This window comes from Lissotriton helveticus, chromosome 11, assembly GCF_964261635.1.
Source record: "Lissotriton helveticus chromosome 11, aLisHel1.1, whole genome shotgun sequence".
NCBI lineage: Eukaryota > Metazoa > Chordata > Amphibia > Caudata > Salamandridae > Lissotriton > Lissotriton helveticus.
This window is the reverse complement of record NC_136072.1, coordinates 602,552,293-602,570,941: the sequence shown is the minus strand read 5'-3', so window position 1 is coordinate 602,570,941 and position 18,649 is coordinate 602,552,293. Positions and strand designations below refer to the sequence as shown.

At 42.0% G+C, this 18,649-nt stretch overlaps 1 protein-coding gene across 2 annotated transcripts in view; it reads left to right on the top strand.

Annotated features, from left to right (window-relative positions):
- The window catches only part of ATR (ATR checkpoint kinase), a 340,021-nt gene that overhangs the window by 137,479 nt on the left and 183,893 nt on the right, over positions 1 to 18,649 (top strand). For both annotated transcript variants that reach the window (XM_078666419.1, XM_078666418.1), the window contains exons 19-21: positions 3,350 to 3,493; positions 13,006 to 13,099; positions 18,069 to 18,194. In XM_078666419.1, coding sequence (XP_078522545.1) covers positions 3,350 to 3,493; positions 13,006 to 13,099; positions 18,069 to 18,194 — 364 coding nt within the window. The remainder of the gene's footprint in view (positions 1 to 3,349; positions 3,494 to 13,005; positions 13,100 to 18,068; positions 18,195 to 18,649) is intronic.

Sequence of the window (18,649 nt, the reverse complement as noted above, 5' to 3'; positions counted from 1 at the left end):
TCAGAAAATCAAAAATGACCTCCATGTTGAAGCTATATGACTACTTTAAATACGATGCCTGGTTACAGTATTTCACATTATAAGAATATGTAATAAGAAATCAAAAGCTTGATGATTTAGTTGTCGGATGAACCGGCGAAGAAATGAATTGGGTTTAGCTGCACAGTGAATTCGACAAAATTGTGGGCAAGTCAGTCCTTGAGATCTCTGTTTGATTATTGACTGTGTGGCCCCACCACTACCCCATACCCCTCAGCTTTGGTAAATAAGCATTGATAAAGCCAATAGGTCTGACTTGTGTTTATAGTCCAGACTAAAATACTTGAAAATGCCAGGTGCGAAGGAAAACATCACAAAAACGGTTGATTTCTGTTCACAATGCATCTATGAGATAAAGAATTGTGTTTGAGGACTCAGGCACTCCAGAGGAGCCGAAATGATACAGCAATCATAAGCACGAGGTGAAAGGTTGGTCTGCTGCGGCGGCAGGGGCAATTCCCACTCTCTGTACGTATCTAAGAATTGGTACCAAGAGATTGTGCTATTAAGCCAGACGTAAGACAACATAATAGTGAAACACTTGAGCTTTAAGCAGTAATCGGTTTCAACTCAGAGAGTGTAACTTAAAGAATTTAATCTCTCACCAAACTCTATACGCAGGAACAGCTTGCAGATAGACCAGACTTGTGCTTGGAGTGATAACTCTTCCCGGCCATCAGTCCATAACAATGGACAATAGGCAAGCAGTTAAAATTGGTCTGGAGTTGCCCGTGTTCCTGTTGAGATGGGGTGCAGCCTAGCGGTTAAGGGTCGACTATTCCCCCATGGAGCAGGATGAAGACTAATTTGTGTATGGTTGATCCCTGTTTGTAGCGGCACGTGGAGCAAAATAAAATGTAGAATCCGAATGTGGCGGAGAATATTTCACTGATTTTACACATCACTGTTTGTTTTTCCCAAGAGCCAGCAGTAGTCAAGACACTACAATCTGTTTAAAATTCTGCAACAATTTGTTGAAGATTGTTTCATACATGAATCTCTATGGTGTCAGTGAAAAGTACAGACGTTTTGCAAGATGCTGTTTGGGAGGTTTTTTTTTTGCATTGGAATCACCCCCAAACACGTGTCACACTTGCCAGGTTCAGGGCCAACGGTCAAATAAAGGTCTCTGAATATAGGCTGGCTAGGAAGCAAAAACATATATGGTTGTACTATTATACACACTTCGTACACATGATTTGTTGAGAAACAGCATGGCCCATTTTTACCTGGACTTGATTGTGGTTACCTGGCTGACTGTCATTCATCTCTGGAGTATGTGTCAGATATTGTAGCGCCAAAGAAGGAAAGAAAGAGTGCATGAAGAATACAGGGGAAGTGACTCAAGGAAGCAGGGAATTAGATGACTAATGCAGGAAGTAAGAAAAGCAGGTGACGGAAGAATATTTTTAGTAAGAATAAATATTACGTTCATGCCAGAATGTAGTGGTACCTCCGCAGGAAAATTGTAGGGGAGGCATAGTAAGACCATAAAAAAGAGCGGGAAAATGTCAAAAAAGGAAGTAATGAAAAAAGGCTAAGCCAAAGTGTAGGAATTTAAAAAGAAATAAATGTATAAGAAAGTTTTTTTCTCCTTGCCAGTAAGCCCATGAGCATGCATAGTAGATCCAAAATTGACCAAAACAACTACTGCTAAGTTGACCAAAACTTGGCCAAATGTGGGAATTTCTGTCTCCCTCCAAGATGCAGTCCCAAACTGATATCTATAGAAATTGCATGATTGAGCTGCATATTTTAAGAGAAAATCTTGCATATCAAAATATACCTTTTGTTTAGTAGCTGCTAGAAATCAGAATAATTTCTTCAAGACCGGATGTCTGCTTTACGAATTTTAGGGATCACCATGGGGTAGGATAACTGTCGTCCCAGTGTATTTGCGTGATATGGGTGTCTTTTGATAATGTTAAATCAGACTCCGAAACATTCAAAGTGACTAGAGCATAACAAGGGAACATCGGGCAAAGCAGAACTTGTGCCAATGATATGTATGACCACTAAGGGGTTTGGGGAGAAGTAGGGGGGGCCTGCCAGCTAGTATGAGAGAGTGGCTTAGCAAGAGCAATTGATAACATCACATCTACTGGCCAAATGACCGGGAGCACCCCGCTCTCCCGTAGTCTCCTCTGTCCCCATTTTTAGTCCTAATAATGACAAACCATTTATTAGGGGAACCATCTTTTACAACGCAGTCAATACATCGCACTACATTTACAACGCCGTCATTACATCACAACATCCTTTACAACGCATGTCACTACAACGTATCCATTACATTGCATGTCACTACAACGCATGACACTTCAGAGCATTTCACTACAACGCAGGCATTACAACGCATGGTACCCCTGCACTATCCAACACTTACCCTACTGTTGCACCCCCTGGAGTTAGAATAGTAATTTTTACCCGTACACTATCCAACACTCACCCTACTGTTGCACCCCCTGGAAATAGAATAGTAATGTTTACCCGTACACTATGTATGTATGTATGTATACACTTACCCTGCTGTTGCACCCCCTGGAGTTAGAATAGTGCTACTGTTGCACCCGCTGGAGTTAGAATAGTAATGTTTACCCCTCCACTATCCAACACTTACCTTAAATGCGATGTAATGGTATGCGCTGTAAAGGTATAATGCGATGTAATGGAATGTGTTGTAAATGTAGTTTTAAAAAATTTGTTTTAGTGGTATGCTATGTAAATGTATGCGTTGTAACGGATGTTGTGATGTAAAAACTGCTACATTAAAGGCATGCGTTGTAAATGTATGCTTTGTAACGTCATACATTCATTTATTAGCAGTGACTTTAGCTAACAAAAAGCTAACATATGCTAATGTTGTTGGCAGTTATTTTGTTATGCCTGGTATTGCTGTTCCATTGAATGTCCTTTTGAGGTGCTATTGCAATATACTTTTCAACTCAGAATTCCTGTGTCAATAAATATACTAATCAGAAGGTTCACGCCAGTTAATATGCCAAACATGATCTCTTTAGAAGTTGGGCAGAGTTATTGTACATGTAAATACACCTGTCATTATTGCCCCTGGGTGATCTCATTGCATGTGCTGTGGTACTCCTACTGCTGTTATTCCTCATTGTACACATCTCAGATGTTTCCACAAGCCTACATGTGACCAATAACAGGCATCCTTCCTCGTAGGTGAGTTTGTAGAATGTAGACCATATATGGATTTCAACTAGGTCACATCTCTGAAGGATTGATACTGTGGCCACATATTGAATTCTAGAATGTGATGATCATTCTGCTCTTTCTTTCTGTTTAGAGCTTGGGACTGTTTTGTGCGGTGCTTGGACCAGTCTTATCTTGGCTCCCTGCTGAGCCATGTTATTGTAGCTCTTCTGCCCCTCCTGCAGATCCAGCCAAAAGAAACCGTGGCTGTGTTTCGGTACCTCATTGTTGAAAACCGGTAAGGAAAGAGGAGCTGGAAACAAATCCAGATGCCCAGCAGTGTAAATCTTTTACCTGTTCTAATGTTGGACTACTGTGTTGCAGCACTCTGTTGGGTTTGTGCACATTTGTGTAACAAAAAGTATGACGGATGAGTTTGGTTACCACACGTCCACACCCATGCAACTAATTAAACCACAGTTCATCCAAAGACCTCTTCAAGACACCACATCAGGCTCAACAATACAAACAGCTCTTCCCTCTTCCCACACATTTAACATTGGCGGTCTCATGTACTGATATGGTACACTGCCCCGTTGGTCATAGAAGTGTACTGGCACTGATTCTGGGTGGACTCTGGTGTTGTGACCATTTTGAGTTAAGCTGGGGTTCTGACAGATGTATTGGGGGAGGCCTTATTTGCTACTCTTCTTTCCCAAATATTCCTTGGGAAGGACCTCTAAACTACCTGCAACTTTTTTTTTACTGCTGTTACTAGCCCAACACGCTTTTATCACACACAAAAGGAATTTCATCAGCTACCAAAACCCCCTTCGAGAAAGAATACTGTGTAACCAGAAATTTGGCAAAATGTTTAATAGGACCCCCAGGAGAATAGAATAATATGATGTGAAAAGGCAGAAGAGGGGAGTTGAAGAGGGCACACTGGAGACTGGTAAGGCAGCAATACTCCGAATGGTATAAGATGAAGATTTAAGAAAAATGGAGGATAGTATTTTGTGATAGACTTGCTGGACTGTGTTACAGGGTAGACATAGCCGGGCTAGTGTAGATGGAATAAATAGACTGAGCGGACATGCAAATACCTTCTTCTTGAACTAAATCACCTCTAAGCTGGGTAAAGGAAGGCGTACTGAGGAAAGGTATTGGAGCAGGGTATGCACAAGCCTTCTAAGATAGTGAGACTGATGAACAAAGTTGGAATAGGGTGTATGGATGACGCTGTTCAGTAGAGTAGCTGAGAAACGATGTTAAATGTAGTAAGTTACTTGAAATGCGGAAAAGCTTAGGTAAGGGGAATTAACCTACTGCCAGTGGCTATGATACGGTGGGGTGATGAAATAAGGATAGAAGATACAATGAGTGTATGCAGGAGATTTTACACGAAGGACGGCATAGGAAGAAATAGTTAGCGTGTGTATGTAGAAAATTGGCTTGTGAAGGAAGTTAGATCAGGAGAATGTTGTGGCCTTAGAATCGCAAGAAAAAACACAAGATGGATTACATTCAGTCGGCAGGTTTGTTTCCATGTCATAGGAAAGAAATTCATTTTTTTTTTCTTTTTTTTTTTTTTGTCCTCATATTGCCAAAAAAGAAGAACTCATAATAGAATACCTCCATCTACTCCTTGCCTTTTGCCAACCCTCCGGATAGGCCTTAGAGAAAGATAGGGCGTTCTTCTCTTAATTCCACCGAGACCTTCTCCAATCCCGTTCACTGTATCCGGTTCCAGCCCTCTTAGTTACTAGGGAAAATAGGTTCCACGGTGTTCTCTTTTTTTGCTTAATCATTTGACCCATTGTCACTTTCTCTCCAACATAACCAGTTTGCCCATATCTTCACCTTACTTTTTATATCACATGCCATGTCACTCTCACTTATACATATTACATTTCTTAAAAATTCTGAAAATACCGGGGGATCTTCTGACTTCCAGAGCCGGCAAATCTCTCTCCTAGCTAAAATTATCACAAAAAATATAAAGTTATACATAGGTGAATTCATTTGATAATCTTTTGGTAGACCGAAGAAAACCATACCAATGCTTAAATCTATTGGTCTCTTCAGAACAGCTTTCAAAAAAGAACATATTTCTTTCTAGTAAGGTTTGATCTCTACACACTCCATAAATACGTGGTTATCATCCGCCTCTGGAAATTTACATCTTGGACAGCAATATATTGTCCCTATTACCTTAGTCAGCTTTTCTGGAGACCAATATACTCTATAAGCCGTAAAAAGGTGATTTCTCTTCAGAGCAGCCGGTTTCACTAATTCCTGTAGCATTAAGAAAGAGTCAGACCAAACCTTGTATATGTCTCTTGTGTTCCCCGCATTCTCTCTATAGTCCTCCCCCCATAATCTAATTACATCAGTTTTTGCCTGGTCTTCCTGATTAAGTAATGCACCATACCAGTATGCCACTTCTTTTTTCCGGATTCCTCCTCTCACTATTTGGTCTAAAACTTCAGAATAAGTTTCTTCCTCTTGCCAAAGTTGGGTTGACCACCATGAGGCTATTTGATCATATTTAAATCTTGTCAATAATCCATGAGTGAGCTTGCACAATGCTTCCCAACTCATCAGGTTACAACCTACTTGTAAATCCCCCCAACACTTTATTCCCCCTCTTTTAAGTGGTTCACTCAATTGATCCTTTAAACATTCAGGAGTCCCAGGTGAGTCCCACACTGGTGCTTGCGTCGCATAGTATGGTATGTTCATTGTTTTCCTTATAAACATCCATGTTTCTAAGGCCGCCCTTAATATCTTTAATCTTACTTTTTTGTAGAATTTGGGATTGCCATACTTATATAAGAAGGAGACCTGACCTTGAGACATGTTTCGTAACATGGCCTTATATAAAAGACCTAATGGTGAAGTATCTGGGTTATTCAACAGAATTCTAAAGTTTTTAAAATGAAAAGCATAACAATAAAATAATAAATCTGGAAGGGCTAGCCCGCCTACTCTTAGGCCTCTTCTCAACTTTTTCCAGGCTATCCTAGAACCCCTTGTTGCCCATATAAATGTACCAATTCTACCTTGCAGTTTAGCGATATCTTTTTTGTTAAAGGTTAACGGAATAGTATTAAATAAAAAACGTTATCTTAGGCAAAATAATCATTTTAACTAAGTTCACTCTTCCATATATATTTAGAGGAAGATTCGCCCATCTAGTTAAAAGGTTTACCACTTCCTTCGAGATCTTCTTCAAATTTTTGGGGGGGATATCTTCTAGGTTCTGCTCTAAATGGACCCCTAAATATCTCATCTCAGTTTTTACCCCAGGATAATTATTAACTTGATTCCATTCCATTATTTCTGTCTTATCTTTATTGATTGAGTATCCCGAAACATTCCCAAATTCTTCTGCCAACTCGAATAACCGTGGTATAGAATGTACAGGATTTGTTGTATATAAAAGCAAATCATCTGCATAAAGAGCAGTTTTAAGTTCTATCTCCCCCATCCTATATGGATGTATATCCGAATCTTGCCTCAGCTTATTAACAAAAGGTTCAATGTAAAGATTAAATAATAATGGTGAAAGCGGGCACCCCTGTCTTGTCCCTCTCTCAACACTAAACCAATTTGTCAATACACCATTCACCAAAACCCTCGCCCTGGGGCTCAAATAAACATTCTTAAGAGTTTGGACAAAGTTATCTGGGAATCCAAATTTTTTAATGACTTGCCAGAGATAAGGCCACCTAACCTGATCAAACGCTTTAGCAGCGTCTATAGCTACTATTGTAAGTGAGTTTTCATTTTCTACAGCCATGTCAATGGCTGCCATTACCTGGAATGTCATTTCATTTAATTGTCTCCCTGGTATAAAGCCTCGTTGATCAGAATGCACTATCGTTTTAATAACTTTTGCCACTCTTCCCGCCAAAATTCCAGTAAACAACTTATAATCTGAATTAAGTAAAGATATAGGTCTATATGATTCTATTAGTTTTGGGTCTTTATTAGGCTTTAAAATTAATGTAACTGTAGCTTCTCCCCAGGAGCTAGGGGTACTTTTGCCTTCCACATATATTTCATTAAACATAGTTTTCAGTATCGGGACTAAACCTTCTAGGGCGAATAAATAAAACTCATTAGGAAGACCATCCGGTCCTGCAGCTTTCCCCCTGGCCGCCTTTCTACACTGTATCCGGATTTCCTCTTCTGTGATTGCAGATTGTAAAAATACCTTAGATTCATCCGGTAAGCTAGGAAGTGTTACAGTATCTAGCCAATTCTCAACATCTGGTTCTGCATTTGTTACTTCTGTTTACAAGTCACTCGTAAAACATCTTGCTTCTTCTAATATCTCTCCCTCACTACTTGTTTGTCTGCTAGTGCCTCTCAGGGTTAAGTTCTTTATCCCATTCCTAGCCTTGTCTGATCTGGCCTTCCAAGCCAGCAGTGAACCACACCTTTCTCCATATGAAAAATGCTGGAGCTTACTAACTCTCCACTTATCTGCTAACTTCTTGTCTATCATAGCTTGATATTCTGCTCGTAGTATATCTAAGTCTTTTTCTAAGGTAGCAACCCGTTTCTTCCCGTGAAGCTTTCTGTAATTCTCTCTCTTTGTTTTTGATCTTAATTATCTTCTCAGATTCTTCTTTTCTCATCGCCCTTATTCTACCTACTGATATCGAACTGAGAACCCCTCTTATAAATGCTTTGTATGCCTCCCATACTATCGGTGTTTCTATTGTACCCATATTAAATTTAAAATATTCTTCAGTTTTATTTATCACCTCTATCTTTACTTCTTCCTCCAATAAGATGACTATCTAAGGTCCATCTCTTTTGTGCTTCAATGAGCTTAATTCCAAGAGTCATTTCAACTGCAGAGTGATCTGATAATATTGCTGGTACATGTTTTATATCCACAACATCGGGTCCCAGTGACTGATCTATAAAAAAAATCTCTAATGATGTTTATATTTTTTACTGTAAAAAGTATAATCATATAATGCGACATTCCGTCTTCTCCATATATCTATTAAATTGAATTCTTTAATTAGATTATTTAATAATGAAAACATTTTTAATGGGTAAATATATTTTACTCTGGAGGTACGATCTTTATCTTTGTTCAACACCAGATTAAAATCTCCCCCCATTATTATTGGCCCGGTCAAATTCATCAGACAGGCCTCCATTCTAGCTAGGGCACCTGGATTATCATCATTTGGGCCATAATAGACTGCACACACTAAGAGTAGGTCATTAACAGTTAACGTGGCTACCAACCACCTTCCTGAATAATCAGTCTCCTTTTTCACTACCCTAATGCCAGCGTTATTTTTAATAATCAGGGCGACTCCTCTAGTACTCCCTCGTTGTTCTGAGCAAAGATCCTCCTGTACACATCTCTCCTTTTCAAACCACAATCTACACTCTTGAGACTCTAGATGAGTTTCTTCTAAAAGAAAAAGATCAGCCATCTTATTTTTTAAGAATTCCCTGACTCTAAATAATTTCTTTTTATTCCGTAAACCATTAACATTCCAAGTTATTACCTTAATGCTACGTGGCCTATCCATATACCTTACTTACAAATTTATTTAAAAAAATGTATATATGAGAACATTTTTTTCTTTCTTTTTTCCCTTCTATTTCCCCCCTCCCTGCTTTCCCCCTCCTCCCCACCTTCCCATTTCCCACCCTCCCCTCCCATAAGGAACCCCCCTCTTATCCCTTTTGCGGTCTACCAACCGCCTTCGGAATCTACCTTTCACAGCCGAGACTTCAAATCAAAAATACATAGCACATCCTTTTTTTAACTAAGTCCAACAATCCCTCCCAAAATCATCATGTATACCAATACCTACACTTCCACCCATCTATTCTTCTACCCTATAATTACATAACCCTTATTCAGACCTATTTTCTTTGGGGGGTTTTTCTTCCCCCCCCTTTCCCTCTTCTTTCCATTCTATTTTTCCTTATTCATTCCTTATTCATTCCATATGGTCTTGACCGTATTTAGGAGTCATCACCCCTAGTCCTGCTGCATAGTTTTCAAAAGAGGGTCAACTTCCTCTATGGAACTGAGATTATGCATTTTGTTTTTCCACATTATCTTAAGCATAGCCGGATATCTCATCTGAACTTGTGCCCCCCGACTTCTCAGCTCTGGCATTCTTGTACCAAGTTCCCATTGCCTCTGTGCCGTTCTTTTTCCAAGGTCTGACCTTATTTGGTAGGTTATGGCACCGTATACTTGCTTAGGTTCTCTCAAGGCTCTTCCCAATATCAGTTCTTTTACTGAGTATGATAAGAAGTTAATCAAGATTTTCCTCGGTGCCTTCCTTGCTGAATTCAGTTTAAAGGGGTCTCTATGGACTCTCTGGACTTCTTTATCCAAGTCAATATCTGGTCTATCTTTTAATACTCCATCTTTAAGAATCTGGCAGATGAAAGACTTTATATCTCCCCCTTCAGCTCCCTCCGGGATTTTTAAGAGCCTAAGATTATTCCGTCTTGCCTGCGTTTCCAACCTCTCGAGGTCATCCTGTAGAGTCTTGTTTTGAATCTTTACATTTTCTATTTCTCTGGTATTAACTGTTACAGTTTCAGAAAGACTCTTAACTTCGGACTCCAAAGCCCCTGTGCGGCAGGCAATGTCATCTATTTTATTTTCCAAAACCTCACATTTATTGTGTATGCTTTTTTGATTGGCCTCTGAGATCTCAAATTTCAGAAACAGCTCTTTCCTCAAATTCAACAGAATGGACTCTAAACCCTGGTTACCACCCTCCGACTTCTGTGCAGGACCTATCTCTGTCTCGCTTCTGGACTCACAGCTACGATCTTTTAACAATAAAGTCTGGGGTACAGGTATAGTTTGTATATTTTATATAGACGCTCCCGTTAATTCTGCTTCATCATTTTCCTTCTCCTTCTCTTTATCTTCTCCTATAGCCCCGCTACCTGCTAGTGGAGTATATCGATTCTCTAAAGGGAGGGGAGTAAAGGATTGCAATGAGACCAGCTCACCCCCTGGTGAAACTACCGCCTGCTCCATAACCTTGAAGTATGTTTTTAGGGATGGGGTGGTCTTTGCCTGAAGACTCGCGGCTTTAACTTTAGCCACTCTTTTCTTCCTACTCTCCTCAGCTTTAGTAACTTTTTCCTTCGGGGTTAATGGAATATGTTTTTCGCCAAAGCCACCCGAATTTGCTACTGATCTCCCAACCTCTCCCTTCTTCAACTCAGGCTGTGAACGGAGATTATATCTACTCCTTAAAGGGAGTTCGCCCCCCCCCCCCTCCCTCCGCTGAGCAGAGGGACCTTTTTTAGGGATTTTTCCGGACCTGCCAGGGACTGACCCTAACTCCTGGGGGAAACCTCAACACAAAATTCGGCTCCTTCGTCTTTATTATCTTTCCTCTTTGAACAAAAAATGAATGGCGAAATCTCCATCTGCCGAGTCTCAAACAAATACAAACAAAAATAGTCTTTGGGCTTACCCGAGTCTTGGTTGTTTCCTCAAAAGAAAGGTTTTGCCGTTCCCCCAACGAGTGCTGCCACAGAGAGCCAATGCCTTGAACCCCCCCCCCCCCTACCCGAAAGCCGGTCTTGCAATCCCAGCCGAGGCTCTCCGACGCTCTCCACCGCAACTCTGCTCTCCGTTCTGCTCCTGACGCTCTACAACCGGAATCAGCTGCGGTGAGTAGGCGGCCGACTCCGCCTCTGCTCTGCACTCTCCTGCGGTAGAATCCGTTCCACACGAGCCTCTCGAGCGGGAATAAAGCACAAAAGATATTTCTTTTTAAGCAGTGCTATATTTTATCGTGATTAGCGTATCTCTGTAATTACCGTTTGGAAGGCTTCTGTTCTCGATGTGCTTTACACGAATTCTTCATATCTCGCTGCTGCTATGGTAGCTCCCGCGACCGGTGTTAACCCGCCGCCATGTTCCTCCTATCAAAGTTCTGTTTCAATGAAAGAAATTCATTTTTGCACTTATTGGATACTAGTGAGCTGGGATGATTGGAAGGAGGACATACTCTGACTGTTGTAGGTTATAGAGGCTGAGGAAAGCTGATAGTTCTTTCATTGAAATTGCAGACTGCGGAAGATGAGGAAAAATGTATGGTGAGCGTGCAGGGTAGTGGAAAATGTTAGTTGGTCAAAAGGAATGCTTGGAACTGGTATGCTAGTAAGTCTGTGAAATTTACTAGGAGACAAAACATGCTTGAACCTGCCCAGGTAGTCAGTTGAGAAATCGTATTGGTAAGGGTTTGCATGCCATACCAGTGGCGATACCTCACACAAAGTTATTTCATTGGCACAACTAAAACCCAACTTAAGCCTCCTCATCGACACCCCCCCTATTATGACACTCAAGCCTGCCACCTGGTGCTGGCTGGTTGCCCTCATTGGCGGCTAACATTGTATTCACTGTGAGATTATCGACTGGCATCTATTTCAACAAGGTACCAGACACTGAGAGATATTTATAGCATCCTTCCCTACCTCACACACCTATCCACTGCTGACCTACTTGCTATCTTGTTTGATATTTGCTTTTTCCCTTTTCCCTTCTCATTGCCCAAGTCAGAAAGTCAGCGTAAATTCAATATGTATCCCTTATGGTTCCTTTGCTCATCTCTAACTAAATATTATAACTAAGGCCCCAAGCACAGCAATGCAAGCTGTGGGCACGATAGCAATGACACATTTTTGATGTTTTGTTCTCAACAAAACTTAATAAAGACATTTAAAAAAGAAAGTGTGTGCACCGAAAACTGGACTCCTAATGGAAGGATAACAAATGTTGGAGAGAATCTATCGATGACATATGGTGTATACGAAGGCTTAGGCATGGGTGTCAGAGTTGGTTTGCCATGATCTGTGTGGTCTAGGTTGCCGAGGGGATTGGATAGTGAGTGTGCTGGGGACTGCTAGGTTAGTGAGCCCAATGTAACAAGTTTTACATAGGGCATGGAATAAACTTCAGTGGTTTACAGTGCCTAAGGAAAATATTGGAGGGACTAGACCCAGGAGGCTGACAATGTAGGGGATAGATCAGCTGCAGTGAGTATATGCCAGAGATAGATAGATTAGGATTGTAAGGTAGCATGGAGTTGTATCAGATGGTCTGAGAGAAAGACTAGGGGTTCGGTTAGATAATCAGTCCAGGAGATTGATATGTCAGTTTATTTTTTCAATTATTTAGTCAGCAAAATGATTTTTTGACAGGAAATAATGTACAAAAGAACAATAGAAAACTTACATATGTCAGCAGCTGTTCTGGTGGAGTACATATTGTTTGGGTGATGTATGACACCGGAACATTAGAGAGACATTACAAAACTTATAACAATTGTACATATACACAGTGAGGACAGTTCATGGAAAAGTGGTAGTGGAGCCGGGGTTATTATGTTTGTTCTTGTGAGACTATATGTTCTTGAAAGCATCTTGAATGAATTGAGCTCTGGCATTGAGCACAAGTCCATCAGAAGAAGTTCTGTTGTAGGACCCTGAGTAAGTAGAAAAACAATCTGGATGGCAGACATGGAGGTTTGGGTGAAACATGTGGGTTCTGGATAGCAAAGTGAAGTTTATGGGTTAGGGTGTAATGTGTTATGAGGGTGGAGAGGTAGTTGGCTCTGGCGTGGTGACCTGAAGACTTACATATAATAGACCTTTATAGTAAGTGGTGTGAGTATATGTTTGGAGTAGTTATTGAAAATAGAGTGTGTGCCGCCTTATAATTTACTTATAGCTTCCTTATGACTAATTTCCATGCTTCACTTCTCAACACTTTCCTAGAGATGCCGTGCAGGACTTTCTCCATGAAATCTATTTCCTGCCAGATCATCCTGAGCTGAAAGAAATTCAGAAAGTTCTTCAAGAGTACAGAAAGGTATGTTGAAGAACAGTACGTTAACTGTTTATTTGCTTTACTGCTGTTTGATCCATATTACATGGGAAAGCTGGACCTTTGGCATGTTCTGCTTATTTTTTAGATATTAAAAAATAAGGCATAAGTATTTCATGTTCAGCTTTGTATAATTGCAAAAAACAACAAGTGATGGACTGAATGTGGATCAATGTCACACACTCCCCCAGTCAAAAGATCTGGGCCCAAATCCATCGTTTTTTTGCACTCCACACCACCCTGGGTCAGATAATGGCTTTATGCAAATCAGCTCTGACCCTGTTGCCCCATGGGAACAGTCCAGTCCGAACTACAACAGCCATATCTTTCCCAGACCGGAATCAAGCATCCGAGGACCGGACCGGTTTCGAGGTAACACCTCTCTTCAGCCCGGCTAGCTTGACTCCAAGTGGTGTGGAGTGCCTGGGACCCACGTCTGGGCATCCCCAGCGCACTTAGGGCGGCAATTGCAAAAAACAACAAGTGATGGACTGAATGTGGATCAATGTCACACACTCCCCCAGTCAAAAGATCTGGGCCCAAATCCATCGTTTTTTGCACTCCACACCACCCTGGGTCAGATAATGGCTTTATGCAAATCAGCTCTGACCCTGTTGCCCCATGGGAACAGTCCAGTCCGAACTACAACAGCCATATCTTTCCCAGACCGGAATCAAGCATCCGAGGACCGGACCGGTTTCGAGGTAACACCTCTCTTCAGCCCGGCGAGCTTGACTCCAAGTGGTGTGGAGTGCCTGGGACCCACGTCTGGGCATCCCCAGTGCACTTAGGGCGGCAATTGCAAAAAACAACAAGTGATGGACTGAATGTGGATCAATGTCACACACTCCCCCAGTCAAAAGATCTGGGCCCAAATCCATCGTTTTTTTGCACTCCACACCACCCTGGGTCAGATAATGACTTTATGCAAATCAGCTCTGACCCTGTTGCCCCATGGGAACAGTCCAGTCCGAACTACAACAGCCATATCTTTCCCAGACCGGAATCAAGCATCCGAGGACCGGACCGGTTTCGAGGTAACACCTCTCTTCAGCCCGGCTAGCTTGACTCCAAGTGGTGTGGAGTGCCTGGGACCCACGTCTGGGCATCCCCAGCGCACTTAGGGCGGCAATTGCAAAAAACAACAAGTGATGGACTGAATGTGGATCAATGTCACACACTCCCCCAGTCAAAAGATCTGGGCCCAAATCCATCGTTTTTTTGCACTCCACACCACCCTGGGTCAGATAATGGCTTTATGCAAATCAGCTCTGACCCTGTTGCCCCATGGGAACAGTCCAGTCCGAACTACAAAAGCCATGTCCTTCCCAGAACGGAATCAAGCATCCGAGGACCGGACCGGTTTCGAGGTAACACCTCTCTTCAGCCCGGCTAGCTTGACTCCAAGTGGTGTGGAGTGCCTGGGACCCACGTCTGGGCATCCCCAGCGCACTTAGGGCGGCAATTGCAAAAAACAACAAGTGATGGACTGAATGTGGATCAATGTCACACACTCCCCCAGTCAAAAGATCTGGGCCCAAATCCATCGTTTTTTTGCACTCCACACCACCCTGGGTTAGACAATGGCGATGTGCAAATCAGCTCTGACCCTGTTGCCCCATGGGAACAGTCCAGTCCGAACTACAAAAGCCATATCTTTCCCAGACCGGAATCAAGCATCCGAGGACCGGACCGGTTTCGAGGTAACACCTCTCTTCAGCCCGGCTAGCTTGACTCCAAGTGGTGTGGAGTGCCTGGGACCCACGTCTGGGCATCCCCAGCGCACTTAGGGCGGCAATTGCAAAAAACAAGTGATGGACTGAATGTGGATCAATGTCACACACTCCCCCAGTCAAAAGATCTGGGCCCAAATCCATCGTTTTTTTGCACTCCACACCACCCTGGGTTAGACAATGGCGATGTGCAAATCAGCTCTGACCCTGTTGCCCCATGGGAACAGTCCAGTCCGAACTACAAAAGCCATGTCCTTCCCAGACCGGAATCAAGCATCCGAGGACCGGACCGGTTTCGAGGTAACACCTCTCTTCAGCCCGGCTAGCTTGACTCCAAGTGGTGTGGAGTGCCTGGGACCCACGTCTGGGCATCCCCAGCGCACTTAGGGCGGCAATTGCAAAAAACAACAAGTGATGGACTGAATGTGGATCAATGTCACACACTCCCCCAGTCAAAAGATCTGGGCCCAAATCCATCGTTTTTTTGCACTCCACACCACCCTGGGTCAGATAATGGCTTTATGCAAATCAGCTCTGACCCTGTTGCCCCATGGGAACAGTCCAGTCCGAACTACAACAGCCATGTCCTTCCCAGACCGGAATCAAGCATCCGAGGACCGGACCGGTTTCGAGGTAACACCTCTCTTCAGCCCGGCTAGCTTGACTCCAAGTGGTGTGGAGTGCCTGGGACCCACGTCTGGGCATCCCCAGCGCACTTAGGGCGGCAATTGCAAAAAACAACAAGTGATGGACTGAATGTGGATCAATGTCACACACTCCCCCAGTCAAAAGATCTGGGCCCAAATCCATCGTTTTTTTGCACTCCACACCACCCTGGGTCAGATAATGGCTTTATGCAAATCAGCTCTGACCCTGTTGCCCCATGGGAACAGTCCAGTCCGCCATTGTCTAACCCAGGGTGGTGTGGAGTGCAAAAAAACGATGGGGATGCCCAGACGTGGGTCCCAGGCACTCCACACCACTTGGAGTTAAGCTAGCCGGGCTGAAGAGAGGTAAAAATAAGGCATAAGTATTTCATGTTCAGCTTTGTATAATAGCATGAATGTGCTACTTTATGTGTTTTCGACTAGAGAAGGCAACAAATTAATTTGACCTTTCTGCGACCTCCATCTTATTCCCATTCATGAATATCAAAACAAATCTGATGTCGAGTTCCCTTTCTATAACAAAATAAACATCACTGTTGGGTTTTACATTTATTGTAAGGTTTTACTTGTGACTCGTGTGGATGTGGCTGCAATCTATTGAATAACGTGGGACAATTTGCACCGACTCAGTAATGTTGATAAAATATAGACTATGCATACTGCTACTGTCTTTATTCCTAGGATTTGTGTAGTTGGGTGGAATGTTAGTAGTCGCAACTCATCAGACGGTCGTACTTATTTGGTCATTGGTTTCTTTGGCTTGATGGTTTCCCTGCAACTCTCTTTGATTACCCTTAATTAGTGCATTTTCATAGCAAATTGTAACCTTTAACAAATCATGATTCAGCAAATACAATCTTTTCCCTTTGATTTATACAAATACGTTTACTGGTCAATTTAGTCCATCTGCCATCAAGACAAAGGTGTAAATGTGCAAGGTTGTGGTTCATAAGTAAGCATACGTGCATAAAAAGGGGGTGGATGGGTCTTTCAGCTGTACGAGAAGTTTGCATAACCTAGATTTTTGTTTGCAAAAATGATGCACCCATCTCACCACATTGCGTAATATTTAATTTAAGTATTTTTTTCAGATAGATTCGATTGTTTTAGTGGCTGTGGCTTTATGTATCTAAATTAGAGGCAATGCTGCATTGTTAGCTTTTGATTAAAAAATATGGTGTAATACAATACAAATTAGGTTTGTGAATAGGTGAATATGATGTGTGAAACGTTTTGCAGGTATTGCAGTCCCAGCATTCGTCTGATGGGGAGACGTTTAATGAATATAGCCTTTTTGAGGTGTTTGAATGAAAGGTTGTGTCTCTGTGATTGCTGTATTTTGACTTGCTTCACACAGGGAGATGTAATTTGAATTGTGAAGGGAAGAGCCATTACTAAACTGTAGCTCCCAAGACAAATCCGATCGCCTATCTTCAACGAGGCTTCCTTATATGACTGCATTCCTGTTGTGTGCTTATAAAACTAATAAGCAAGTTGTCAACCAATCAATTTGTGAGTGAATGTTTGTGGATTCTCGTTTAGAAATGTTGAGGAGTTTCAGCAATTGTCAAGTTTTGTTTCCTCGAAACAAAATGGTGGCGCTATTTATACAGCTTCAGGAAGTATTTCTACATACTAGACCTATCATTACCCACTGAAATTCTTGGAGAAGTGATATTTTTGAAGTGGGTGTGGATGTTGGAGTCCCTGTTGTTGGTGGAGCTCCTAAGGTTGCTTCTCTTTAATGCAAGTTATTGTAATATATGGCTTTATGTGTGAAAGAGAAGTGGTTTCAAGGTAACTCATGCTTGGAATAGAAGTTAGGATATGCCTCTCATGAAATTAGTGATATAGGCTCTCTTCTAGGTTTAGGTAATGATAAAGGTACTCTGTTAGAGTTTTTTGTGGTTAAGCGATCAGCCTAATTTGTAGCTTCGGCAAGAGGCATGTTGCAAAAGTTTAATTTCACATAGACTATTCCACACACTATTAAAGCTGTGATTTTACTTATAGGAATGGCTAGATGCATTTGGTTGAGTTAGGAGTCACTGAATTTTATGGTGTTTCATGGGTGATTTTATTGCTGCTTTGTAGTTTGACATTAGAATTTTTCCTTTATCCACAGTGAAGATTCGGTGTCCCTAAATGGTGACGAAATGAGAGAGGTGTTTTCGTTCGTTATAGTGGTTAATCGTGTTGTGTTTCCGCACTATTGCTTTTCAGCTTTGAGCATTGTAAGTTTGATGAGGAAGAAGAAGTCAACAGGGTGCTAATAGTCTGTGATCGGGCATCATGAAGTCACCCAAAAAGCTAAATATTGCTCGCCTAGCATAGAATTTTCTTTCCTCTGTAGGCTGGGGTTTCAAGCCTAGTTTTATGTTCATGGTGAAGTTAAGTGTGTCTAGGGGTATTAGCAAATTTGTTTTTTGACAGGGATAATGTGGCAAATGCTGTTTTTCAGGTGGGATGGGATAGAAAGGGATGAAGCTTAAAGGCAGTATTGTGAGTGTGTCCCTCTAACTGGTAATAATGGTACTACTCTGTTTTCTGCAGGAGACATCGAGAAGTGCCGATCTGCAGACAGCACTGCAATTGGCAATGAGAGCCATTCAGCATGAGAATGTAGATGTGCGAATCCATGCCCTGAGCAGCCTGAAGGAAACACTTTATAAAAATCAGGTACTTCTGAACTATTTCATGTAAACCAGTAGCCAAGATCCATGGAAGCTTTGCCATTTTCTCCTATACCCATCCTATAAGTTGATGGATGGCTTTGATTTAAAAGGCTGATCACTCTATAGAGGTCAGGTGGTAATGGGTCGGCCATCTTGGGAAGGGATGGGAGGCATGGGAGGCTGACTTTTTGCTTTGGAGGGTTCTGTTGTGGAGCTGAAGCTCACTTTGTTAGTCATGTGGCGAGGAAGACTATACTCGGAGTAATGAAGATTACCGGTAAGTAACCGGGGCATTTTCAATTAACTCACTAAATTTAAAGCTAAGACTCTAACCTCTATTTTTTTATTGTTCCCATGCTGAATGCTGGAAATCACTTGATATAAATGTAGAATCCTTCTGTTGAGACACATGCCTATTCCTGTACCTTCGGCTGGAACCTTACAGTGTTCATGATTATT